The sequence below is a fragment of the Sebastes umbrosus genome, chromosome 12 (genome assembly GCF_015220745.1).
Source record: "Sebastes umbrosus isolate fSebUmb1 chromosome 12, fSebUmb1.pri, whole genome shotgun sequence".
Taxonomy (NCBI): domain Eukaryota; kingdom Metazoa; phylum Chordata; class Actinopteri; order Perciformes; family Sebastidae; genus Sebastes; species Sebastes umbrosus.
This window is the reverse complement of record NC_051280.1, coordinates 24,213,360-24,240,389: the sequence shown is the minus strand read 5'-3', so window position 1 is coordinate 24,240,389 and position 27,030 is coordinate 24,213,360. Positions and strand designations below refer to the sequence as shown.

At 43.0% G+C, this 27,030-nt stretch overlaps 1 protein-coding gene across 1 annotated transcript in view; it reads left to right on the top strand.

Moving 5' to 3' along the window:
- The first annotated feature begins 2,552 nt into the window (after nucleotides 1–2,552).
- ephb3a (eph receptor B3a) overlaps nucleotides 2,553–27,030 on the top strand; it is a 32,166-nt gene continuing 7,688 nt past the window's right edge. Inside the window, exons 1-11 of the mRNA XM_037788054.1 lie at nucleotides 2,553–3,206; nucleotides 10,396–10,460; nucleotides 12,614–13,286; nucleotides 15,375–15,530; nucleotides 17,850–18,185; nucleotides 18,916–19,040; nucleotides 20,803–20,959; nucleotides 21,171–21,279; nucleotides 21,559–21,611; nucleotides 22,696–22,818; nucleotides 23,517–23,764. Of these exons, the coding sequence (XP_037643982.1) occupies nucleotides 3,143–3,206; nucleotides 10,396–10,460; nucleotides 12,614–13,286; nucleotides 15,375–15,530; nucleotides 17,850–18,185; nucleotides 18,916–19,040; nucleotides 20,803–20,959; nucleotides 21,171–21,279; nucleotides 21,559–21,611; nucleotides 22,696–22,818; nucleotides 23,517–23,764 (2,109 nt within the window). The 5' untranslated portion in view covers nucleotides 2,553–3,142. The remainder of the gene's footprint in view (nucleotides 3,207–10,395; nucleotides 10,461–12,613; nucleotides 13,287–15,374; nucleotides 15,531–17,849; nucleotides 18,186–18,915; nucleotides 19,041–20,802; nucleotides 20,960–21,170; nucleotides 21,280–21,558; nucleotides 21,612–22,695; nucleotides 22,819–23,516; nucleotides 23,765–27,030) is intronic.

The following is a 27,030-nucleotide window of genomic DNA, read 5'->3' as shown; positions in this document are numbered from 1 at the left end:
GCCACTCAATAACCCGCGGGAGGCGCTGTCTCTCCATTGTTATCAGAGATCACATTGACGTCCCCCCTGTCAGTGCGCCCACAGTCGCTTTAATGCCGGGATTGATCGGTGTTTAGCGGCGGTGAGCGGAGCGTCCTGGCCGGTGTTACCTGCTGCCAGGACGGACACACACTGCGGGCTAGTGGCCGCTTCAGTCTGCTGGACAACCACCCTACCAGCCTCCTCCTCCTCCTCCTCTGCACCCCCAGCCAGCCAGCAGCATCATCACCAAGCAACACAGACACACTCAGACCAAACCCGGAAGTGTAGCACCTTTGACTTCAAATTAAAAGCGTGAAATTAGTTTTTTTTATTTTTTATTATTCTTTATTTTTTCCTTTTTTCAAGGCTGTTTTCATATATGCAGTCCACTGTTTGTAATTACAACAGTCCATAAACCAACTTTTAAGTAGAGGAGCTTACAGACAAACCCATCAAGTACACTAGAGAAAACAACCTCAACATTCAAAACCAAAACAAAACCAAGAAAAGAAATAACAATAATAATAATGACAAAAAGAGAGAGTGGAGTTAAAAACAACAACAACAACAAAGCAAAAAAATAAATTAAAAAAAAACACACATAACAAAAAACAACAAAAAAACACTAATCATACAAGAATACGAGAGTAATAATGAATGAAATTAACAAATAAGTTAATAGAAAATAAAAGGGGGGTCGGGGAGCGCAAATATATAGTTATATAATTTACATGGGCACACACATGCATCCTCCTTAACGTCAGGTCACCTCCAAGCATATGTATATGTGCATGCGTGTTAACCCATGTAACTATATTTTTTCTTCTATTAGACTCCATCTCTTCTCAAAAACATCCTCCATATGAAATCCGTTTTTTTAGGTGAAAATCATTTTATATTCAGATTTTTTATTTTGCACAAAACGTACAATGAAGCAGTACAACTGTAAAGAAATCAGTGTTTCACATGTTTGAAACAGTGTTAACCTAGACCCACCCGTATTTCCTCTAGCAATGGATGTTGTCACCTCACTCAGTGATGTCAGAGCAGGTTAGTTTGACAGGTGATTAATATAAACAGCTGCTATGACATCACTGGTTAGGATGAGGTCATCTTATGTTCCACAACAGCTGCGGTTTTCTACCTGGTGTGACTCACCTCTGAATGACACTTTAATTCATATTGATTTGACATATAAGCCTATGAAACAGTGTTTCACAACTAGCCTATAAACATTGTGAACATAGACTGTGGGATTGTGTTGTGAGACAACAGATAGGATATTATTGGAATTAATTTATGTGCTATTGCAGAATAACACATTTTATACACTTTTTTTTGGAATGCCTACATAAAAGGGGAGAAAGTAGATTATTATAATCTAAAGAAGCAAAACTGTTAATTGTGCAGGGGATCTATTTTTTAGCTACATTTAACCAAAAAAATACAAATTCTTCTTGGGCTTTTCTTTAAACATAATATAATGCAGGGGAATGGATGTACAAGAACAGATACATGGCCTATAGATAAAATAAATAAATAAATAAATAAATCAAACATTAAGTTGGATATAGGCTACACCAAACAGAAATACAAAATGATTACAAATTACTACAATGTTTTTCGTATTGCATGTACTTAATTAATAATAGGGCTGACCCGAATGCGTCGACCGTTGTCATGGTAATCGTCCTTCAAATCAGTATTCGAATGCTTTGTTTTAAATGTGTATATATATATATATGTATATATATATACATCTCCATCTCCTTTGTTTCAATGCCCAGGAGAGTGCCGCTGCTGTAATACTGTGCACGCACACACCTCTACACACAACAAACAATGATATCCGTCTGAGAATAACTAATAATATTAATATTATTCTTATATACAATACTGTATATATACAGCATATATATACAGTATGTAGGATATATAAAATAATTAAAATAAAATAATAGTTAAAAATATAAAATAGCCCATGAAATAAGGAATAATCCCACAACATTATTCATTATTCATATTCAAAATGAATTATTATTAGTTATTCTTAGACGGATTTCACTGTTTGTTGTGTGTAGAGGTGAGTGTGTGTACAGTAGTGTAGCAGCAGCACTGTCCCGGGCATTGAAACAAAGGAGATTGAGATGTATATATATATATATTTATATATATATATATATAAAAACAAAGCATTCGAATACTGATTTGAAGGTCGAGTGCCACGAAGCTTCAAATCCCTTCGAATATTTCTCATCGAAGCTTCGAAGCCCAAAAAATGGTATTTGGGACAGCTCTAATTAATAATAGACCGATGAATAGATAAAAAAAAACATTAAGGGTAATGATAGGAAGAAGAAGAAGTTAATATAAAAAGTATCTTTTGTTAATACAAAAATATTTCTGGCTAATTTGGGCTCATTCATATCACATTGTTGCTAAGTTAAAGCATGTCTCTTGAATGAATGAGCTGAATGAAGTCATACATAGTGTGTGTACTATTATTTTGGAAAACCTTAACCGGAAGCTCGTCGTTCAGTGCGTCTGTCTTGACGCAGCCCCCAGCAGCCTCCTCTGTGTGTCTCCAGTCCCAGTGTTGCCATTCCGACGCACATCCCTTCACAGAGGAGCAACAGCTACACGGAGTTGGCCCAAAGTGGACTTACACACAGAGAATCCTCCGGCGGACGGAGACGACTTCACTACCCGGGTTTACCCCCCTCTTCTCGGGCAGAGCAGCGAGAAGCGCCCCTGGACAGCAGAGGTTCGGTGTCGGTAAAGTCACATAAAGAGAGACTGTGGGAGAGGAGAGGGCGCAGTGTGAGCGCTCCATAGCATCACAACTCCAACAAGGGAATAACCTGAATGAATGAATGCAACATAAAGAAGCAGTCGGTATTTTTTTATTTATTTAATTATTATTATATATATATTTTTTGGGTGGAATGGGGCGGTGAAAGCCCCTCATATCTCAAACTGAAGACATGAGAATTGGGAGAGGAACAAAAAGCTCTGCTGCTGCGGTGCTCTGCTGTGTTTGAGTCTCCATCCATCCATCCATCCATCCATCCGAAAGGGTCCAGTCTACACCTTTATTCATGTTGCAAAAAACGCCTGTTTTATGACAATGGATTACTTGCTGTGGGTGTGCAGCCTCATTGTCCCTGTGGTCCTGGCTGTAGAAGGTATGTGCTTTGATATTTTTTTTATGACTACTTTTGTCTCTGAATGAACAATGGACTGTTTGGATTGCATTAGAATTATTTGACAATAAAACATCTTAAAAAAAGGACTATTAACACACAAGAAAAGCATGTTGGCAATAAAACACCTTTAAAAAAAACCCATTAACACACACAAAAACATGTTCACAGTGTGTATTTTATCTGATAATTTGATATTGGGGTCAGTACCATCCTTATAATTTAAATACCAGATCAGTCTAGTTTCTATATGTAGGCTAAATTACATCTGTAAGCAAGACTCCATTCATGTTTTGGATAATTAAAGCTGTTAATATAATGTAGACCCGCTCTGTTAAATAGGCAATTCCGCTGAGCATCAATTTGCTCTCTGATTGTAATCCATGTACACATGTATCAGCACGCCCCATTCCCTCAGTGTGTGTGGTGTGTTTGGTGTTTGGTGTTTGGTGTGTGTGTGTGATGACATCCCAGTGTTCCCATTGCGGCTGCCCTGTTGCTGCTATTGTCCCTGATGTTGTCACACCCCACAGGCTGAGTGAGGATGCCCACCCGCCCCACCTTTCCTCCCCAGAGACAGTAGAGAGAGGGGGCGTCCCTTGTCCCTCTCTACTGTAAAATAGAAACTCCTCATATGATATGATGCATGTCAAAAGGTTTAAACCAATTGCGGTGGACGCTTAAACACGCCAGACCAGAGCTGATCAATCTCATTCCCCCCCTCCCTGAAGCGCCACACATGTGAAACACATTAGATGACAAGTGTGAATTAAAGGTCAATGGCTTAACAAGTAGCCCCTGAAGCTCTCTCCATCACCGAGGGGAGTGTTGCTCCAGGGAGAAGCCCACCCTCGCCACTGCTGCTGCTGCTGCTGCCGCCGGCTACCCACCCACCCACCCCTGAGCTGTAGCTACATTTCTCTGCCTTCTTTCCCCTCCCTGTCCAATCTGCCTCCCCTGGACCGTGGCCAAGCCTGATCCCTCATCAATTCTGGTGTCAGCAAGTAAATCAATGCAGCGGCAGCAGCCCTCCAAGTCCCAGTGGGCTCTCACGGCCGTGATGATCAGCCCCCCGTTTCTCCCTCCAGCCGGACTGCTAACTGTTACTCAAAGCTCAGGGGTTAACTAATGTTTGTCCTCTGGGGATAAACATGAAGGGCATGATCATCGGATTGGGTTTAAATGAGAGAGGAGGCCTTTTTTTTCTTCATGTCGTTTATTTAGCTGCTTACTCAGTGGATTTCAACACATGGCTTGAATCTGGAATTTTGTTTTTTCAGATTTGGCAAGTGTTTGCGCATGGATGATGCAAGCTGGACTGCAACTTGAAGTGTGTGCTTATTTACAAAAAAGCTACAGAGATGAGTTATCTCCAATTCACACCAACAGACTGCAGTAAAAACCTCAGCGACTATGACACTTTTATGCTGTATCGCTCTCATTTACAGTCAGCGTTTACTGTACTCTTATTTTAAAAGCTCGTAAAACTAGATAGACGACCGCTCGGAAAGCATTTTATAAAGTAATCCACACTATGTATGTGTGTGTAAACTAGGGCTGTCAATCGGTTAAAATATTTAATCGCGATAAATCACGTGATTTTCCATAGTTAATCGTGATTAAAATGAATCGCACATTTCTTTATCTGTTCAAAATGTACCTTAAAGGGAGATCTGTCATGTAATTAATACTGTTATTAACATGGGAGTGGACAAATATGCTTGCTTTATGCAAAATGTATGTATATATTTATTGTTGGAACTCAATTACCAACACAAAACAATGACAAATATTGTCCAGAAACCCTCACAGGTACTGCATTTAGCATAAAAATATGCTCAAATCATAACATGGCAAACTCAAGCCCAACAGCTGTCAGTGTGCTGACTTGACTATGACTTGCCCTAAACTGCATCTGATTATCATGTGGTGATTATAAAGTGGGCATGTCTGTAAAGGGGAGACTCGTGGGTACCCATAGAACCCATTTTCATTCACATATCTTGAGGTCAGAGGTTAAGGGACCCCTTTGAAAATGGCCATGCCAGTTTTTCCTTGACAAAATTTAGTGCAAACTTGGAGCGTTATTTAGCCTCCTTTGCGACAAGCTAGTATGACATGGTTGGTACCAATGGATTCTTTAGGTTTTTCTAGTTTTCATATGATGCCAGTAGCTTCACTCTAGCTTTAAAACTGAGCCTGCTACAACCTCTGAAATATCAATTGTGCTATCATTGCGTTAACTTTGACAGCCCTAGTGTAAGCATTAAGCATTTTCACATCAAGAGAGAGCTTCATTCGTATTTTGCTGCTTTCTATATATGAGAATATCAACAAGAATAATTATTTGTTGACCTGTGAAAGCAGATGCAAGCGGCCATGAAAAAAGATTGAATTAGGTCAGCTTGTTCAGAAAGTGCTCATCAAGCGTCAAACTGAGCATCACACTCCACTGTGGTTCTATAGAGAGAAACACGCACTCAAATACAAAAGAACCTTTGCTTAGAACAAGTTTTTGGAGCCACAACACCCGATTTTTTTACACCTATTTATAGCCAGACATTTGAACATCCTGCGATCACTGATGATGATGTTAATATTTTATATGTTTGCTTGTTGGTAGTGAGTGTCACTGTAGTTGGTACAAGGCGAGGCCTCCCTTTCATGATGCACCCGCATCTCACAAAGTGAATAAAACATTAGCATGTGTGAGCTCCCAAAGCACCCTGGGAATGCAGAGTTTGTGTGGCATTTTGGCTCCGGCGGCGGGGCGATCAAAAAAAAAAAACGGTAAATGCCACGGGTGGTGATGCTCTAAAGTTCCCACTGCCAGCATTGTTTTCTTACCCCAGGGGCAGAATGACTCCACCGCTGCTGTAGTTTTATGGGAGATGGGGGAGATTTCTGGATTTGAGTTATAGCAGCGAGGCGATCTCAAAGGCACTGTAAATTTAACGGGGAGGGGGAGAACTGTGGAACAAATGGGATCTTTTTCAATCTAACCGCTTTCTAGGATTTAGTGAGTTGACGATAACACACTTTGGTGAATAGAGTTGTTGGCGAACAAAAACCTTATTCATACATAATATAAATTTTAGTGTTAGAGCGACTCATGAGCCTGGACTCAGATGTTAAGCTTGAGGAGATACGGTGTCATCCCTTCCAGCTGGCTAATTTTTGTAAAAGTCCTATGATTCTTTAAAAGGATTTCTGTCCTCTCCTGCTCCACGGGGAGGTCAAAGGTCACGTCTGGATAGAAGAGCACCTCTCGAGCCGCCAGGGATTCAGTATCATGCTTCAGCGTGTAGTGAAATCCTGCTTTCACAGGGGCTTGAACCCGGCTTTTTTTGTACAGACGTTGGATGGTCAACCCGCTGCCCCTGCATGTGCTTTGTGTGAGGTGAAGCCTGTTTAAAGGAGCATCAGCTCGGGCCTGTGGTTGGATGAGGCTGAGTGATTCTGTCTCTGTTGCCTCTGGGCAACCGGGAACAGAAGAGGGAAGGGGCGACGCACCGGATCAGACACCCGAGGGACGAGCCGGATCAGCGGCGTGTAGTTCAGGAGCATCCAGTCAGCTGTGTTGCCACAGAGGGCCGAGTGCAGCCAAGCAAAGACAAACAGCCGCTGATTTCGCTGATTAGTTCCTCCTCTCTGGCTCAAGTCGTGCTAATCAGTAAAACAAGCTTGTTCACAATCGCATATTCGGGCTCGACAACCGAAGTTGTTAGCTGCCGTCGCTCACATCTTCATGCACACCAGTATAGAAGACCGATACACTTTTATAAATGCATGAATATTACTTATTAAATATTATGCAGAGGTAAACGTGACCTCCATTGTCAACAAAAATGGAGGCACTTATTCCTTTTTGAATGTAATTATTTTTATGCAGCCCTACCCATCTGTTTATTCTTTTCATTTCTTATAAATCTGCACATAAAAGCACTCTGGTTACAAATCACATGCTTTACCGCCATTAAGAAATGATCTAGGGACTATGAGTTCACGTGATTAGTTCATTCTTAATGGATCATCACTTAATGATCGTTAATTCAAATGTACTTCGTTCTCTAATTTATATGCCACCAAATGAGCTGGAATCCAGTTACATAGAAAAAGGCACTTTTCAGAGCCACATTTTGATTTGATTTCTCATAGAAATATGAAGATGTTTATATCAAACTGGTAGTTACTCATATGCAAACATCCACATGTTGCTGCCTGCATGATGGAAGCCTATTAGCCGATCCATTAAGAATTAACTAATCACACAAGCTCATAGTGGCTTCATCATTTCTTAATGGTGATGAATACGAACTCATGATACAACCTGCCTTAATTCATGCTTTAAATCATCATGATTACAATACGATATCCAGAGCATTAAAATAGCAGCAGACAACTATTTGCTATGCAAAGATATAGAGGAGCAATGTCTACCTGAGCAGAGGATGAAGTCACTCTCTCTCCGTGTGTTGTAATCAGAGCTTCTCTGTGCTTTGTTGACATAGCTTGGCCAGGTGTTATGTTGAAGTCTGTTCCCCCGTCGTATAGTGTTTCCCTCTGTCCGCCTGAATATGCCCATATTTACTCTCTGTCTGAAACGCTCCGTTTTAGTGCATTTCAATGAAATTGCAACCGAATTGCGTTGCAAGGCAACAGTTTGGGTCCATGTTTATTTCCTGTCAGCTGATATTATTTACATACACTGCAACAGGAAATAAACTGGGACACATTTAGAATGTTTATGTTTAAAACCGTGTGATGATCTAAATATTGTATATTTGTGACATCACAAATGAACAGAAATCCTAACGGCTTGTTTCAAATGCAAAACTTCTGAATATGGGCTGTGTGTATTTCCCCGTATATTGAGCGTTTTGATAGTTTAACAGTATTTATATAGCACTTAAACCTGCTTTATAATATAAAAGACATGCAAATCTCACGTTTTACAATATGGGACCTTTAACTTATTATGCACCGAAGTGGAAAGTTTCTGAAAGCTCAGAGTTTACAACTTGTGACCTGTTTATTGATGTTGTGAGAAATGGCGGAGCCCATGGAAGTTCATTTTTTGGTGCATAATAAGTTAATATGTTGTCATTTTAGATGTATATTGTTTTTCTTGGTAATGCTGAGGAAAATGTTGATATTCCCAACGACCTCATCTTTTCCTCTTTCATTATGCCTTTGCATTCACTGCATTATGTTACCCACTTGGTACACTTGGATTGTGTTTTTTTTTAGCAAGCTGGCCAGGCTAGCCGTTTCCAGTCTTTATCCTAAACTAAGGCTACCACAGAGGATTGTGGGTCAGAATAGCCAGAAAAGCATGCTGGCTTGCATTATGCAAAATGCGACCGAATGTAGTAGGACGTCCTGGTATTTTTGGCATACTGCATTTGACATACTATGTATTGGGACATACTAAATCTTTTTCTGGCATACTAAACTGTGTGGTAGTATGGGTATTGGAACGAACAGTACGTACTAAAGGTGCAATGTTATGCATACTGCATGCAACACTACGCAGCTGCAGTATGTACTACAAGTATAAAGAAAAAGTATGCGATTTGGAACGCATCCTAAATTAACTGGCTCCTAGCGGAAGCTTCATAGTTAGAGTTGTGTCAATAATCTCATCTAACTCTCTGCAAGAAAGTGGTCTCCCAAAATGGTAAACTATTCCCTTAAGTATGTGTTTTGTACCCTTATTATAAAGTGTTACTGATTTTTTTTCAGTTTCTAACCAGGGTGAACCATGGCCGGTCAAAATTAACATTATTTTAAAGGGGAACAAAACCTGAGAATATCCCACATGTAGGTTACCACTGCTCATCAAATAGGCTACCAGTGGTCAACTATTGTTAGCTGGTTTCCATTTACACCCACACAGCTAAGCTAATTTGCATTGAAACTAAGAACTAAGATGTCTCACCACTTGCTTTTGATCTTGTCTGCAACTGCAGTGTGAACCAAATGGTGCACTAGTTGAATGCCACAGATGTAATCTATCCTGTTTGGATGCACTGATCACTATTCATTATCTCTCATCCTCTAAACAGAAGAAAAGCCATTGTGGTTCCTCTAATGAATACGCAGCACAGACTGTAAACACCGCGCATATCTCTAGCTCGGCAGCTACAGATGGACCAGTGATCTATCCACTCAATCAAACTTCTATTATTGACACACAAAAGCCAAGGACAACACTGTACTGTAACTGACTGCCTTTAATGCAAAGCATCTACCAACATTTATGGTGCCAGAACAAAGCCATGCTTCTTGGAAAGAGTGCTGCTGTTGTTTCTACACAGGTCATGCTATTTGTTTACCCTCTCGCACCCTCCTTCAGCACCGCCATCAACGACCTGTGAACAAATGGCGCACAGCAGGCGTCGTGTCATTGAGTCTCCGTGAAGAAAGCGTAATTGTTTCAGTAATTATGTGCTAACAACAACAGAACAATGGGAGACGACGCGGCCACAGCTGTATGTCGAGGGCCTAGAGAGGGGTCGCAGTCTTCTGAGGTGTTATGAACTCGCTGGACCGCCGATCAAGGGACGACTGATTGACAGCCATGACAACAGTGCTCATTGATCCTGCTGTTTATTCTCTGCCTCTCCTCTGATTGTCTGCCCAGCTCTCACCTCCTCGCCAAGTCGTAAACACCCATAGGTGAAGAAAACAACCCTCAGATCACCTGTTAACTCAGATTTGTCAAATCTCATATGGCACCGTCTGGTGTGTCGGGGTGAAAGCCTCCCACTCCCCCACAAATGTGATCTATTAAATTTCCCTGTGCTCATATGACCTCTCTGAACCGGTGCTAGTTAATGGAATATTTCCCATCCCAAGGCATCTTGGAGGATGCTTTGTTCTTAGTTCCACAAATTAATATTGAAAGGAGTGCATTTGCGGCTGCCAAACACACGGAAAGAGAAAGCCTTAATTAGGCGGCATCACAGATATGCCATGATTGTCACGGTACTTTCAAAAACTGAGTGCATGTGGGTGGAGGGAGGTTATGAAAGAGGGAGTTTTACCTGCATCCTTTGTCAAGCAGAGGCAACTTGTGTGTGCTCCTTAATGTTGTGCAACGATTTGTCCCCCCCTTCACACTATTGAATTCAGGTTTGTCAACCTTCCTCCTACTCTTAATTTGCAGAAACCCTTATGGACAGTCGGTGGGCAACCACAGAGCTGGCATGGACCACGTTCCCAGAGAGCGGGGTGAGTTTGTGTGTGTGTGTTTGTTTTGTGTTTTTTTCTTTTTTCATTTAACAACATTTGTTCCATTAGCTTGTTAATAGAGCCCAGTCTGCCTTGAACAGCACACCTCCTACTGTTTTATATCCTTGTTTTTGCAGAGTATGTTTGCTTTCCTGGATACTAAAAAAGCAAATGAGAAACACATTGTGTGGAAAAGATATACAGTATTTAGAAAATGTAAAAAGCTTGACTAAGGAATAGTGTACTTTAAACAAAAACAAACGAGCAGATACACAGAGCAAATCCCCACAGTGTGTAGGGACTACAGGCTCTACCTTGCATGTCCCTCCTGGATAGAGAGCCTGATAATTGAAAGCATGTGTCTGTCTTTTTTTTATAATATGGACCCAAGAGCGCATTACAGGCAGAAATTAAAGTTTTCAGTTGATACCCCCTATAGGAACAGTGAGAAAATAAAACAACATGAATTTGACCCCAGGGCTAACAGCCTGACAGACCTCCCCCACTCCCGGCCAGTGTAATTTGTCTTCGCTACGTGAGCGCAAAGTCAGTCAATGGAAATGGTGGGTTTCCATGGAAACGATCTTCGGCAGCACCTCCTCCTCCCTTTCCACTACAAGGGCCGGCTCTGAATGTCCTAGCGCCCATGAAGTCATATGTCACGACTGGCGAGGCAGCCCCTCTCCTCACTCCTGACAAGCCCGTACGTTCGAGGGGGGGGGGGACCTGCAATTATCATATTTGTCAGGTAGTGCATCAACGTGTTGCTGGTGATTAACGACACCTAATGCCGACTCTTGGGCTCATCGTTTGGGAATAAATTGCACGGGAGCTCAGAGACGTGGGATGAGTTATGCATTATTTTCTTCCAGTTGAAATAATCAATTTCTGGGGAGCTCATTTGTTATGGAAACGAAGCATTCTGTCCAAGAGGGAATTAGGGAAAAAAATCAAAAAAGATTGACTTCTCACAAGGTTATTTCCTAATGGACTAAATATATTGACCAATGAAGCCATTTATCATAGCCTGTAATGTTAGTTAACATATACAAAGAGCAGTTCTAACAACATATAAAGCTATACATTGACGTGATACACAGACAGAAGTCATGTCCATGTCACATTAGTCCTTAAATGATTATTATCAAAGCTACATGATGTAAAGAGACATCTGTCTACCTGGTAGACAAAGCACAACAGATGCAAATATCTGCTCTCTGGCTTTATGTGTAGGCATCGTAATATATATTTATATATATATATATATACTTATAATATATTCTGCGTAACCTGAAGTGCTCTGGAGTGCTGCCACGGTGCAATCACACTGACAGCATTGCATTTAGATGGGCATTTTAATAAATAACTCACTCTTTGCATTATAGATGTATGGGGGAAAGTTTCCATTTAAAGTGTACAGTTTTATGCGCTCATATCTCTCAGCGCAGATAATACATTTATGTGATATAGAAACCAAATCTCCTCTTGAGACTATTTCGATTGCACTGCAGCGGTTACAGCTATGAGCTTCCTATAGGTGTGTGACTTTGATAAAGGTCTAATAACCGACACATTTGCGATGATCTTAGCTGCAAAAAAACATCCAATCCTCCAGCCCGTGATCAGCATCGGGACCGTTAGTCAAACAGGCATAATGCGTGAAATGTGTTTTAATGGGAAAATGTCCTCTATTAATAGTCTGTAATGATTGGGATTTTCTGAATGATTCATGTAATTAGAAGCATTTTAGCTGCAAAATTATTCCTCACAGGCCACATGTACACAACCACACTGTGGGAATGTTTATGTGGTGCATTTTTATGTTCTGTTCATAGCACGCGTCACTTTGCTGTTTTGGATGCCCTCTGTGCTTGAGTGGTTCGCATTAGGATGCACCGCGTTTAACATTGCTCAATTTTAATTAACAACATATTGGATAAGTAAGCTTCTGCTTGTAGCTCGGTTGTTGCCGAATGAGGAATGGTACCCCTGTTGCATTAATAAAAAGCATTAGATAATCAATTCAATTTAGTCTAATTTTATTCTTAAACCTACTCTTCTCTGATTTGTCTTTATCAGTTGTTCACAGTGTTTCCAGATTTCCCTGCTGTCATCTCTTCCTTTGTCACATTGTCTCTCTGTTGTTCCCACAGTGGGAGGAGGTGAGCGGCTACGACGACTCCATGAGCCCAATCAGAACCTACCAGGTGTGTAATGTCCGACAGCCCAACCAGAACAACTGGCTCAGGACGGACTTTATCCCCCGTAAAGGTGTGCTGCGCGTCTACGTGGAGCTCAAGTTCTCTGTCCGCGACTGCGCCAGCATCCCCAACATCCCTGGCTCCTGCAAAGAGACCTTCAATCTGTTCTACTACGAGTCGGAGGGGGACACGGCTACAGACGCCAGCCCTCTGTGGAGGGAGAACCCCTACGTGAAGGTGGACACTATCGCCCCGGATGAGAGCTTCTCTCTGCTGGAGGCGGGCAGGATCAACACCAAAGTGCGCAGCTTCGGCCCGCTCTCCAGGGCCGGCTTCTATCTGGCGTTCCAGGACCTGGGCGCCTGCATGTCTCTCATCTCCGTCAGGGTTTTCTTCAAGAAGTGCTCCACCACCATTGCCAACTTCGCCGTCTTCCCAGAGACCGCGACGGGTGCCGAAGCCACCTCCTTGGTGATCGCCCCCGGAGCGTGTGTGACCAACGCCATGGAGGTGTCCGTCCCCCTGAAGTTGTACTGCAACGGGGACGGCGAGTGGATGGTCCCCGTGGGCTCGTGCACCTGCGTCGCTGGCTTTGAACCTTCGGCGGACGGCACTCAGTGCCAGGGTATGTGTGTTTAACAGACATTTGGACTTTTATTTAACCAAACCTCCTTTATATGCTCAGTGCAAGTCACCTCCGTCGGTGCCCTCTTCTCTGCATTTATTGTGTGGCTCCTGAAAAGGAGGGTGAAGGAGGGTGGAGGAGAGTATGAATTAATGAGGTGTTGCAGAGAGGAGCAGCATACAAATATTGCGAGAGCAGGACAGGAGGGAGAGAAAGATAGCGGGGAAAAGGCATGATATAAAAAAAAAGAGAGCCAATAGATTTGGGCGAGGAAAATGCAGATAATAGAAGGGAAAGGCGTCCGAAGTCCAGAGAAAAGAGATATAGCAGAGAAAGAGAGATTTAAAAGGTTTGAATTGCCAAAGATGGGATGGTAATAGCAGCCAAAAGGAGGAGAATAAGAAGGGATGGGTGGGGGGGGCTGGAGGAAGTCAAAGACAAGCGAAGCCTCCTCTCACCTGGCCGTGAGAAATAGTGTCTAACATGCACGGGAGAGCTCATTCGTTGCCATTTGGCGGCTCAAGGTTAAAAGCTTGCCGCCAACGCCTGATAAAAAGCTCTCCGGGGCTTCAGCCAGCGGTTTGCGACGAGGAAGTGTAATTTCCTCCACGGCCCTCCCGTTAGTTAATCTACAGGCGGCCACACTCATTAACACCATTCAGACCAACGTGAGCCAACACTGCCACGCTAACATTAATCACTCAGACGTTTCATTTCTTACCTCGAGTCTGGGCCGCGCGCTCGCAGCCCAAACGCCGCATGAGATGGAGAGAAGAGGAGGGAAGGAAGAGGAGAGACAATAGAGGGGGGGGGGGTTGTAGGAGGAAAACATTAGTGTATCGAAAACAGGAGAATCATCGCGCCCTCCAAAGAGGTTAATGGATTGAAGCAAGACAGCGGGGTGATTCAGCACCCTACTCGAAAAGAGGCGAAGAAAACAAACAAATAAAAAGAAAATGATGATGCACTGTGTAATAGAAGAAGAATAAATCAGATCAGAGAGTGTAGAGCCTAAAGGTCTTGGTGAATTATGAGAGAGAGGGGGAAAAAAACACATTTTCATCTTTATCTTCTTTGGCTTTTTATTGCACGGTTTTAGAGCTACAATGCGGGGCCATTAGCCGCGCTGATTTTCCTAAAAGTGCCATTGTTGGGAATGAGGGTGGAACTTGAGTTCAGACTGAAAGACCACTTAGCCTAACTAGTTAATCACACTCTCTCTCTTGCTGGCTGGGTTTTATGAGCCCTCACGCTGACAGGACAGATGTTTGCCAGAGACCCCCACTTTTACTCCACCAGTTAGGAATGTGGCAAACAGTAAAACGCGGGGCTCTGGAGGCTGATGCATCCAGACCTTTTTACTGCTAAATCCCCTTTATCTGAATCCTCCTTTAGTGTGGGCTTATCCCTAAGACTCCATATCAGCCAACCTTCACCGCGACACTCTGGAATTCAAATTAATCGCATGGACACATCGTCCGAGATTACCGCACTTTGTATGTTTTCCTGATAACTCTCCTCAGCTAATTTACGTCTGGTCCCTTCATTTGGATTGATTTATCGGCTTATTATGGAGCTGTTCTGCATGCATGTGGAGGCCTTGTTTGTGCTCAGCCGTGTGGTTTTGGAGAGCTGAGGACACAGCAGACACTGATTGATGGGTTTAGGGTGTATCCCTTTTCTCAGAAGCATTCTCCATCCCTGTTTGTCTGACAACAGCAATCTCCTGTCAGCAGTCTATCTTCATCTCCTTCGTCCTTTTTCCTCCTCTTCAACATGAAACTCAGCCGTCATCCCTACTCTTTTTTGGGAGAGATTAATGTCACCTGGTTGAGAGTGAGTGGAAATGAAAGAGCACATGCAAATGTACAGATAAGGCCTTAAGTGTTCGCCATCTCTCAGGTACCTATCAACATTCTCTGCATAAATATATTGAGCTTCGCAGGTACTTCAGAGGAACAGTTTTTGTCCTGTGACAGATGTGACAGCTGCTTGTCTTTTAGATAAGTGACGAGCACAGAGTGTTGTTTTTGTCATTGTTCTTATTCTTATTGTCCTTTTTTTGTTTTTTCTCTCCCGCCCATCCAGCTTGCATCTCTGGGACCTTCAAATCCAAATTCGGGGAGGGATCCTGCGCTCCCTGCCCGTCCAACAGTCGCACCAGTGCTCGAGGAGCCAATATTTGTCCCTGCCAGAATGGTTTCTACCGGGCTGACAGCGACCCCCCTGACTCTGCCTGCACCAGTAAGTTCATCCTCCGTTGCAAAGGCTAAAAAATCCTCATATCTTCTTATGCTGAGAAAAATCAGAGAAGTATCAATTGGTGAATTATCAGTATCAGGTTGCGTCTATTATTGTGTTTAACCCTCTGGCATTGACCCACAATAGACCCGTTTTTGTCTTTTTTAGGGGGGTAGAGGGGGTCTTTAGGGGGAGATAGCAGGTCAACAGTAGATGTCACATAGAAGTGGTGTACATCATCTGAAAGCTGAGAACCTGAAGATTCATTTGAGATGCAACACTGTGTGTCAAGTTGTTCTATTCATAAATCAGAAATAAACATGAATTAATTAATTAAATAAATTAATAAATAAATAATAATAAATTGTGAATTCATAAGGGCTAAGAACATTATGATAGAAGTATGTGATGGCCATTCCCATGCTCTATTATGTCTCATAAGTTGTTGCAGCAATTTTGGAGTTGATACTATTTGTTACACAGCTTTGGTCGCAGGTCTCAGACAGTTAGTCCAACTGAAATCAAAATTTCCCATTTTTTTGCAAGGAAATCAGCATACATATCCTTGGTGTTTGTTTGACTTGTCACATACATAATCATACGCACTAAAAGGAGCAGTGAAATTCTTTTGTGCCAGAACGCAACTAACAAATGGAGTAAAATATAATAGAATACTATAGTTTACATATTTGGTTGAAATTGTTAATAACAAAAAGTCAAAGCAGCTATAATTGATATATTTATAATAACAATATGACAATGTGAAAACAATGTGACAATGTGAAAGGTAGTGACGAATCTCCCGTGAAAAAGCTCTAAAAACTTCTACACTTCCTGCTCGGCACCAACAGACGACAGACAAAGCTAGCGACTAGCTGGTGCAGACATTGGTGTTTAGTAGCTGTAGAGACAGACATTTCCCTCAGGAGTTGGTTCATGTTTCAAATGGAAATTGTCCGTTTGGCGGTAACTAGTCTAGTCTGGTGCTGACCGCAGCGTCCATGCTTGTTCTGCATGGACAGGCCTCTGAGAGGAGTCCCGGCCGTGCTACTGATGGAGAGCGACATGTGCTGCCTTGACCGCGTAAAATCACCCCCCAGGGGCCTTTCGCCGCGTTAAATGACACACAGAGCCCGCAACTGTCTTCCCCAGATTCTCGTCACAGGAACACTGTGGACTCTGACATTGACCAGCGCGTCCAGACAGGCGGGCTGGGGACTCAAGCGCCACCTCCGACTAAACACGCAAACACACAGGGCCTGACAGTTCTGTCCCCCGCGGGCTGTCAGCGCTTGTGCCAAAGCAGCCTGTGCTTTGTGTTGGAAGCGGTGTGTGTTGCACGAGAGAGGCTCAGCCGGTCAATGGCCGGCAGCTTGGGCTCAGCGTGTGTTTTAGACGGGTGTCCAATTAGAAGAGCTTCCATTCTGAACTGTGTGCGCCTAATTAGAAAGGACAGAGCGAGTGAAACGCCGTGGCTCAGGACGAGCCGGCTGAGGAGCTTGAACTCGGAGGACCGGCAGTCTTGGCCGAAGAGAGCTGATGGCATCTTCCCCGCCTCTCTCTCTCTGTCTCTCTGCTGTGAGACAGGTTAGACTTTCTGCCACTGGAAGCTTAAGAGGGAGAGCCCTTCTCTTCTTCCACTATAAAAGGATGAAAAGCGTGTTCGCCGAGCCAATCTTTGTTGCCTCCCTCCGCGGTTATCATACTTTATCCAGGTTTCAAACACTCTTCACTCAAAAACGCAGCACTTCTTATTGAGCCGCGTTGGCCTTGGGTTATACTGATACAAGAACACGAATATCTATCAAGAGCGGATTAGCCGAGTTCCACAAGCACCGAGAGGGGTTATGCGTAGGAACGGACGCGAGTTACAGTGCAGAGCAGCAGAGGATTGTGCTTTTCATAAAGGAACATTACTTAGTGATGAACAGTGGCGTTCTGCTTGTGCATGACAACTTGTATTTATGCTGCTGTTTCCGAATATGTTGATTTATTCATTTGCACCAAGGAGGATTTTTCCTCTGTTGTCATGTATTTTCCATGCCTTTTTGCTCCAGATTTGTTTGGGGCATGTATAGTAATCTAACACATTTATTTGTGCAAAAGGATTTTGTAAAAGGATTTCCAATTTCTGTAGATGAAATACTTCCTTTTGATGCCTTCTTAGAGAGATATTAAAACACTTCTTTCTCCATTGAGGGAGGATAATGTAAGCACCACATAGGGAACATGACTAAAACCTCAGCTGTGTGTTTTTTTCCATTCTGCCTGCCCACCTTCTTAAACACCTACGTGTGTGCGTGTGTGTGTGTGTTTGTGCAGCGATCCCCTCGGCGCCTCGTAACGTTATATCCAGCGTGAACGAGACCTCGCTGTCCTTGGAGTGGGAGGAGCCCGAGGACACGGGCGGGAGGAGCGACCTCGTCTACAACGTGGTGTGCAAGAAGTGCCTGCGGGACCGGAGCCCCTGCACGCGCTGCGACGACAACGTGGACATCGCTCCTCGCCGGCTGGGGCTGAGGCAGAGGAAGGTGGTGGTGCGTAACCTGCAGGCTCACACCCGCTACAGCTTCGAGGTGCAGGCGGTCAACGGGGTTTCTGGGAAGAACCCCGCCTCGCCCAGATACTCCACGGTCAACATCACCACCAACCAAGCCGGTTAGTTGGAGAACATCTGTCAACGACACTAGATGTGTGCACAAGTTAATTCATAGAGCCGTGCTCCGATCAATACCACTTAACTTCACCATGAAACCGGCTGGTTAGTGGATCCTAAGTTCAGTCAATGTCAATGAGAGTCTTAATGAGCTCTTAGTATCCAGAGCAGAATTAACACCAACAGTAAACATTGTTGAACATGCTCAGCGAGAGCGACAGATGGGGAAAAACACTCTCAGGTGGAGCTCAGGGAGTTACAGGAAAGGCAGATAAAATGTTAAGTATACTTTATATATCTCCATTGTCAGCATTCAGCACAACCAGGCGTCTAGCGTTACATCACTGACAATGTCACCTTTCAAAATCTCCACTTAATATTTGCAGCGTCATCATCAACCAAACCGCTCAGCACCTTTCATAGACTGTAATTATTCTCCCAGTTAACCTGCACTTAATCCACCTTACTGCAGTTTATGGACCCGGGACAATGACTGTCAATTGAGTCACTTTCAGGCCTCGCAAATCAATAAACTGCAGAACAGTGAAGGTGACACGTGTACCGTTTTTCTTAAACCGTTCAGGTTGAAGTATTTCGAATAATAATTATCTCGCTGCGATGGTTTGTGACTTGGGGAGAGAAAATCTTGGCAACTTGAAATGACTCCCAAGTGGAGTAACTGTCCAGCAGCTGGAAGTGTGTAATGTAAACTGTGTCCTCTCTTAACCGCAGCACCCTCAGCAGTGCCCACCGTCCATCTGATGCGCTCCACCTCGGACACTCTCAGCTTGTCGTGGCTGCCCCCTGAGAAACCCAACGGGGTCATCCTCGACTACGAGATTAAATACCATGAGAGGGTAAGCTCGGACTTTTTAGCCACCGCTTTAATGTAGGTCACACTGCTCGTCTTATTGACTCTGAAAATCTGCTTTTCCAGCCCTGTGCAGAGAGAAGCATTTTTATGGATACTGAAAAATGTAATATTGAAATGTGATGTGTGTTTAGGTGGGTTGGTGGAGTCTAAAAATGTCTATTGTTGGAGAGCATGGGCTGGTCAGACTCAGCAACTGGTGATGGAAATGCTGCAACATTGGTTTGATTAAATTCCCCTGTAAAGCCCTGCAGATGAAATATGGTCATTTCCTTTGATGGTAAAAAAAGAAGCTTAGACCCTCACAGGATGTTGTAAAAGAATGCAAGGGTCTGCGTCGGTTCCAATGAGGTCAGTTTTAGTAATTGGTCCATTTGTTTGAAGGCTTTGAAGGCCAGTAAAGTGCGTTTACATGTATTTGATTAGCCAGGTCAGTGCTTTGCAGAATGACTGTTAAGGTGACCAAAGTGGCGAGGGCTGGAGACTCTGGACATTTAAGCAATGTGAGGCAACCAGAAATAGGGAGAGAGCCAGGAAATCCCACCAAAACGGGACTTTAATCAGATGAAAGATCCATTCAGCTTAACTGTGATATACGTTATGTTACTTCTTCGTTTGAAGCTTGTTAAAAAACGTACTTAAAGGTTCTCTATTCTCTATTCAGAGCATTAATATAGCATCAAACAACTATTTGCTGTGTAAAGATTCAGAGGAGTAACCTCTACCTGAGAATGAAGTACCTCTCCCTCTGTGTGTGTGTTGTAATCAGAGCTTCTCTGTGCTTTGTTGACATAGCCGGGCTAGCCGTGCGTGATTTTAGTGCATGTGAGCGGGCTCCATTGGCTAGCTCATGGCTGTTGCTCTTTACTGCTGTCATGCGTCGGTTAAAGCTGATAATGCCGTCCCGACCGATGCCGTCGTCACTGAAGTGTAGCACCCAACCTCTGAACTGAACCAAATTATTGAACTGATTAATAATTGCCAAACATAGTGTAACAGTAGCACAATAAGAGAAGAGTCCTAAAATCAGCAAACTTACTCAGTAGCGTCAGTTAGTAATATCTATCTTAAGTTAGCTAACATAAGCAACATTAGCCACCACAAGCTACTGGTAATGCCAGACTAAGAGAAGACCTATATAGGTATAAACCTATATAATGTCTAAAGAAAGAGAAAAGGTGCGTTTTGTTGCTTAGGAATTCAGCTTTTCATTTGTTTGAGTTAGATGTGTGTTGTTCCTTTATTGCTTTAAACTTTGACGGTGTAACTTTTGTTAAACAGCAACCACTGTGGCCTCGAGTGACAATTAGAGGAAGATGGTAAATGATGAAATAAAGTGTAACAGTAACGCAAGAAGAGAAGTCAAAAAGTCAACAAACTCTTTCAGTTACAGAGCAAAACATTTAGCTATAACGTTCGCCACCACAGGCTACGGGTCACACCAGACTACGAAAGGCTGTAGCTTCACAACCTCTACGCATGTTGGAAAGAGCAACGGTGCATTTTATTACCAGCCTCGACAGCGTCACTGGTATCGTTTTATCGTTTTTTTTACTTGTCTCTAGTTTCTCATGAATTCAAATTTTAATTTGTAAGATAGACACTGCTATTTCTTCTTTCTAAAAGTTATTGCTTCATAATGCTAACTGAGAGCCAAAAGATTGATTCCTCGCCCACGGGCCATCTGAAAGCCATCAGGAAACACCCGACGCTGCTGCTGCTTTAATGGTCCTTTTGTTTTACTTCAGGGCCAGGCGATGTCCCACACCGTAACAGCCCAGCACAGCTCATCCAAAGTGGAGGGTCTGAGGGCCGCCACGCCATACGTGGTGCAGGTCAGAGCTCGCACTGTCGCCGGATACGGACGCTACAGCAACCCCATGGACTTCAGCACCAGCCTCCACAGTACGGACAAACCTCCCTCCTGCTTTACAGTCTGTTCTTGATGATCTGCTGCTACAGTTTTCTTAATAATAACGGTTCAAGCTTAGTAGTTTTTATGGCCGCCTTAATTGGAAGCCATTACACTTGCAGTCCAGGCCACCCCTTTAATCTCTTAAGTAGTGTTTCTGCTGTTATTTAACTTATTTGCGTCTGTGTGTGGTATTTGCTCCAGGTGACCCTCAGAAGTCGGTGCAGGACCAGCTGCCTCTCATCATCGGCTCTGCCTCCGCGGGTCTGGTGGTCATTGTTGCCTTGGTGGTTATCGCCGTTGTCTGCCTTAAGTAAGTGTTTGATTTTTATTACCGAACTGCATGTTCAATTTTGTTAGTTAGGCTCAGAACAAAGCGGCTCATTAAATTTTAACATGCTTTCAAAGGGTGTGTGTACTTACTCTTTAGCTCTGGAAGAGGAGAAAACACAGCTGCCCTGTGAGCTTCTCCCACGGCAGTCTGGGGTTTCATCTGATAGTCCCGTTAGATATTAGTTTCATCGGCTGTACCTGGAAAGGGTCAAGACTGATTATGTGAATGTGACTTTGTTTACGTGCTGCTTGTTTACAGGAAGCAGCGCAGCGGCTCGGAGCTGGAGTACACTGAGAAACTGCAGCAATACAGTGAGTTTATGTGTTTGGCCTGAGAACTGTCTCCTCTGTGGTGCATTGGTCATGCCAGTACAGTTAACCAACTGATTCAATCAATTATCCAATCACCTGATTGAGTCAGGGAACCATTTCCCTATTTGCTCAGAGGAAGTCCTAACCATGTTGTCTGTCTGATGTTTGTCACGATACTCCTTTTTTACATGTGTACTTCATAAGATATGTTGTTTTATTGTGTGTTTTTTAACATATTGCCCAGAACAACAGATGGAAAGTAGCCTTCAAGGCAAACTCTGGCTCACTTACAGTCCATTTCTTTTCCTGTTTATCAATGAGCAACGTCCCTGATCAATAAACTAATACAATGCACTGTAGACTTGGGCAGTGAATCACAGTAAATTGTATATAGACTTTCTGTGTAGGGCGGATATGATCATATCATGTCATAGTTTAAAAATGATGTTGCATTAAAGAAATAGTTTTTGCGAAATGTACTTATTTGCTTTTTTTGGTGCGGGAAAATCAATATCTCTCTCATGTCTGTCCATTGAATATGATGCTAAAGCAACGAGATGGTTAGCTTAGCTTAGCATAAAGACTGGAACCAGACTGTCCAAAGTTTTAAAAATCTGCGTGCCACCTCCACAAATGAACACGCCATATCTTGTTTGTTTAATTTATTAAAAAACAAAGTGGCCAGGTGCAGTAACTTCCTGAAGTCTTGTCATCACTGTGAAGTTTCCAGCCAACCAACGGAGATTGGTTGATGACACCTAACCCCCCGCAGAACCACACATTGTCATTTTTACACTTACACTTTTTGTGCGGAATAAACAATGAGATAAAACATGTTAATAAGCGAGCTTTGGGACTAGTTGTTTCCTCCTGCTCCCAGTCTTTATGCTCAGCTAAGCTAACCATCTCCCGGCTGTAGCTTCATGTTCATCGTAAACACGAGATTGGTGTCAATCCTCTAATATAACTCTCAGCAGCGAAGCAAATAATTTCCCAAAAAGCCAAATTATTCCTTTTTATTTTTTTTATCAACCCAGGCAGGTTATGACTAGATGCTGACTTCTCTGTGATCTTTCCCTCCCAGTTTCTCCAGGGGTCAAAGTGTACATCGACCCTTTCACCTACGAGGACCCCAACGACGCCATCCACGAGTTTGCCAAAGAGATAGACATCTCCTGCGTGAAAATAGAAGAAGTCATCGGTGCAGGTAAAACATCGGTGTTCTTTTTGTCCAAGAAGACGGGATGGGATTCAGGTTTATTAATCATTTATTTGAGCAGCAGTATGCCATCAAGCCCCGAGGTCTGTTCTGTGAGAGAGTCCTCTCTCTCTCTCCGGGAGAAAAGGGTTATAGGATTCACAGAGTGTGCATGAGAGCTGCTGGTGGGAAGGATTGAAATAAAAATCTTCTCTGTAGCTCTCTCCCCCTCTCTAGTCTGTTTTTTTCTTTTTTCTCTCCAGCAGCATGTTGTGTCCTAACTTCACCTCAAATGACAGTCTGCTCCTGCTCGTTCAACCTTCCTCCTTTCTTTCTCTTTCTTTCTCCCTTGTAAACACTCAGGCACCAAATGCAAAACCCCCAAGCTCCTCGCCCGTCCTCTGTCTCCCTCCACCGCCCCAAGGTTGCACACTCGATCGATATGGGCCACTCCCTCTCTCCCCAACATCTTTGACCCCTGACCTCCCGTCCTTCTCTTTTTTAAGCCTCTCCCACAGTTGAAGCCGACCCTCAACTCTTTCAAATCAGTTCCTTCACTCCCGAATCTGACCAGTAACGTTCCCTCTCCCCGCACTTTCCCCAACTTCCTCTCTCCCCTCCACCCCTCCTCTTCTTTCCTCTGATCACTGTCCCCCACTACCCTCACCCCCTCCCTCCCCTTATCCCACCTTGTTCTCTCAACCCAGGTGAATTCGGGGAGGTGTGCCGCGGACGTCTAAAGCAGCCCGGTCGCAGGGAGATGGTCGTGGCGATTAAGACGCTGAAGGCCGGCTACACAGAGCGCCAGAGGCGTGACTTCCTCGCCGAGGCCTCGATCATGGGCCAGTTCGACCACCCCAACGTGATCCGGCTGGAGGGCGTCCTGACGCGGAGCTGCCCCGTCCTCATCATCACAGAATTCATGGAGAACGGAGCGCTCGATTCCTTCCTCAGGGTAAGCTTGGTGGGAGGTGCGCGCCGCAACACCTCTGACGGAGAAGATTACTTTCTGTTTGTATCAAAGCTGAGAGGAACACACACACACACAGACAGTCATTCACGACACCTCTGGGTTATCGGAATGTTTTACTCTCTGTGAAACACCCCGAGGCGCTCGCTTGCTGAGTGATAGAGATTAAATGTGCAATATAACGCCTGGAGACAGGCATAGTGTCTCTGCTTGACGTGACTGAGTGATGCTGACAGGCTTTCCAATGCACAAACTCCTGGTGGAAAACCGTCACACAGCAGACCTCTGGATGGGTTTGCTTCAGCGTATTAGAGACTCTTTGTACGACTGCAGAATACATTACTGATCAGAGTTTTCGGTTCAGACCACCGCCACCTACACAAAACGCTGAACAAAGGCGGGATGAGAAATGAGGTGTCACACAGTACATTTAGAGCTGCGTGGGGGCTATTGCATGTCATTTACATTCAATAAAATGTGTTTTCCTGCACGGCTGCACTGTGAAGAAGTCTACTTACTGTATCAGTTAGGCTTGATGAGGCTACTTAATGCTTCTGGTGAATCGATGCCACGCTGCTGGCTTTAAGAGCAGTTTATCTTTAAGTGGTATGAAGCTGCTTGTTTGCATAGATGATGAATCGGTGGTATTGACGAGCTTTGACGCTGACCAGCTTGTTTTGACATATCTTACCTTTAGTGGGCTTTATGCCATATAAACGTACGTCTGCCTGTGGTGCAATACTGGCTGAAGACCTTGTATATCGTACCTGATTCCTGTCTGTGTGGACATAAAGAGGCAAAATGCCAAACAGGACAAACAACATCAGGGCTGGTTATTGTTTGAAATCTTTCAATACTAGTGCCGATACAAGAGTTTTATGATTAGAAGTTGTCAAAACATAAGCAGCCGTACAAGAACTTTGCCTAAATAAAATACAAAAAATTGCAAAATAACGATTTCAATCTGTGAATATACTATGATTAATGTATGAGCAGAAAAGTTTAAGAATTGATTCGTGACAGTTGTCAATACTTGGTGCTACAGACACATTTCAGCTAATACAGAAAAAAGGAAGTTCAATACCCACTTCTATCTAGGAGGAGCAATTTTGAAATTGTAATGGGCATTTTCACTACTTTCTGTCATTTTATAAACCCAAGGATTCATCGATTTATTGCCCACAAAAAGACAAAAAAGTCAGCTTCTCAGTTTTATGCCACTTTCAATTGAATATCTTTTGGTTTTGGACTGATGGTTAGAAAAAACAAGTTTAAAAAAAGATGTTTTCTTGGGCTTTGGAAAATCTTGATGAGCATTTTTTAGGTAAATTATTAATCAATTGATTCATCTGAAAAAATATCATTATTTTTATTTGATTATGGAAATAATTGTTAGTTGCACCCTTACTTTTTTAATATTTCTTGCAGTGGGTGCTTAATCTGTGGAAAATAAACATATTTTTCAGCAAAATCCTTAAATATATATAACTTAGAAGTAATATTTATAACTTGTCGAATGTTATAAACAACTTTGCCTGAATAACATGCAGTCTAAAACTGTCAAAAATAGAGTTAAGTTAGTGAATATTTTAATAAAGAATTAATGCATGACTTCAAGGCTGAATATTGGAGCTACAGACAGATTTTGGTCCGTACCGAAAAAGTATTGAGAATGGAACCTAAACATTTAGTCAATTAAAATAAAAAAAATTAACAGCAATGTTTGTAATCAATTAATTGAGTAATTTATCAGGCAAAATTGCTTTTGCTGCGAGCAACTTCTGAAATGTGTGAATTTTCTGTCTTGTGTTGTTGCTCAGACAAAGCAAGCAATTTGAAACAGCTGCAACCATTATTTTTATTATCGATTCATCTGCCAATTGTCAAAAATCAATCATTTTGTTTATGAGATGGCAGAAAAAAAGTGAAAAATTCTCATCACAAGTTCCCAAAGAGCTCAAAGTGGCGTCTTCAAATTGCTTGTTTTGTCCAAACCAACTGTTTGCTATTATATCTCTCAAAGAAAAGCAGTAAATCCTCACTGAAGCTTGAAAAGGGACTTAAAGAACAAATCAATTATCAGATAATTGCCAATTATTTGTTTTGTTGGAAACATCCCCCAGAGCCCAACTCTTGGTTGGACATTGTAATGCACACTAAACTATTTTCTGACATTTTATAGACCAGACAATGAATCTATTATTTGAAGATGATTAATCGATAATGAAAACAATCATTAGTTGTGGCCCTGCTACATCTGAGAGTCCAGCCTGAGCCTCTTCCCTCCTTCTCACCCACTCCTCTCAGTCAGCTGTCCCACAAATAACACAGAAACTCGGCGGCCTGTGCTGTCCTCACCCCCGCTCCCGCCACTTTCACACTGCCTGTGACTCAGAGGAACTCTGAGTTCTGCTCCAACAAGGACACTATAGAGTTAAACCACTCTCACACACACATGCACAAACTGTCCATGTGTGTCACGCAAATGAGACTTCATACTGCAGCTCCCCGGAGACATGGACACACTTAACACACACATGACATATGCACATGTAGAAGCATTTTACATATACAGAAATCACACACACACACACATGCACACACCAGCGTGGCTTTTGAAGGCCTGCTATGAATCATGGCTGTTTACACATCCATCCATTCTGGCTTGTTTTGCTGTCAGACTTCATTGGAGTGTGCCGACTACAAAGCAGAATGGTTATGGTTTTATCATGTCACGTCTTGTGTTCTGTGCTTTCTCATTTTGGAGTCAAAGAAGGGATGGATTATGTTGAAAAAAAGAAAAAAGAATTCTACTTATATTAAAGAGGACCTATTGTGCTTATCTTCCGGTGCATACTTGTATTTTGGGTTTCTACTAAAACATGTTTACATGCTTTAATGTTAAAAAAAACGCTTTATTTTTCTCATACCGGCTGTGCTGCAGCACCTCTTTTCACCCTCTGTCTGAAACGCTCTGTTTGAGCTCCTGACCCCTCTCCCGAAAAGCCCAGTCTGCTCTGATTGGTCAGTTGGTTCACTCTTTTGTGATTAGTCAACCGAACCAAACTCTTTGGACTCCGATCCAGCTCCGCTCTAACTAGCTTTGTTTGAGGGCATGCCAAACTAGCCGCTAGGCAGGTATTATGCAAATGTGTTAATTGGTGACATCACCACGTTACGGAAGATAAGGCAGGACTTCAAGCAAGGCGTTTCAGGCAGTTCAGGATCAGTGTTTCTGTGGGGGTGGATTT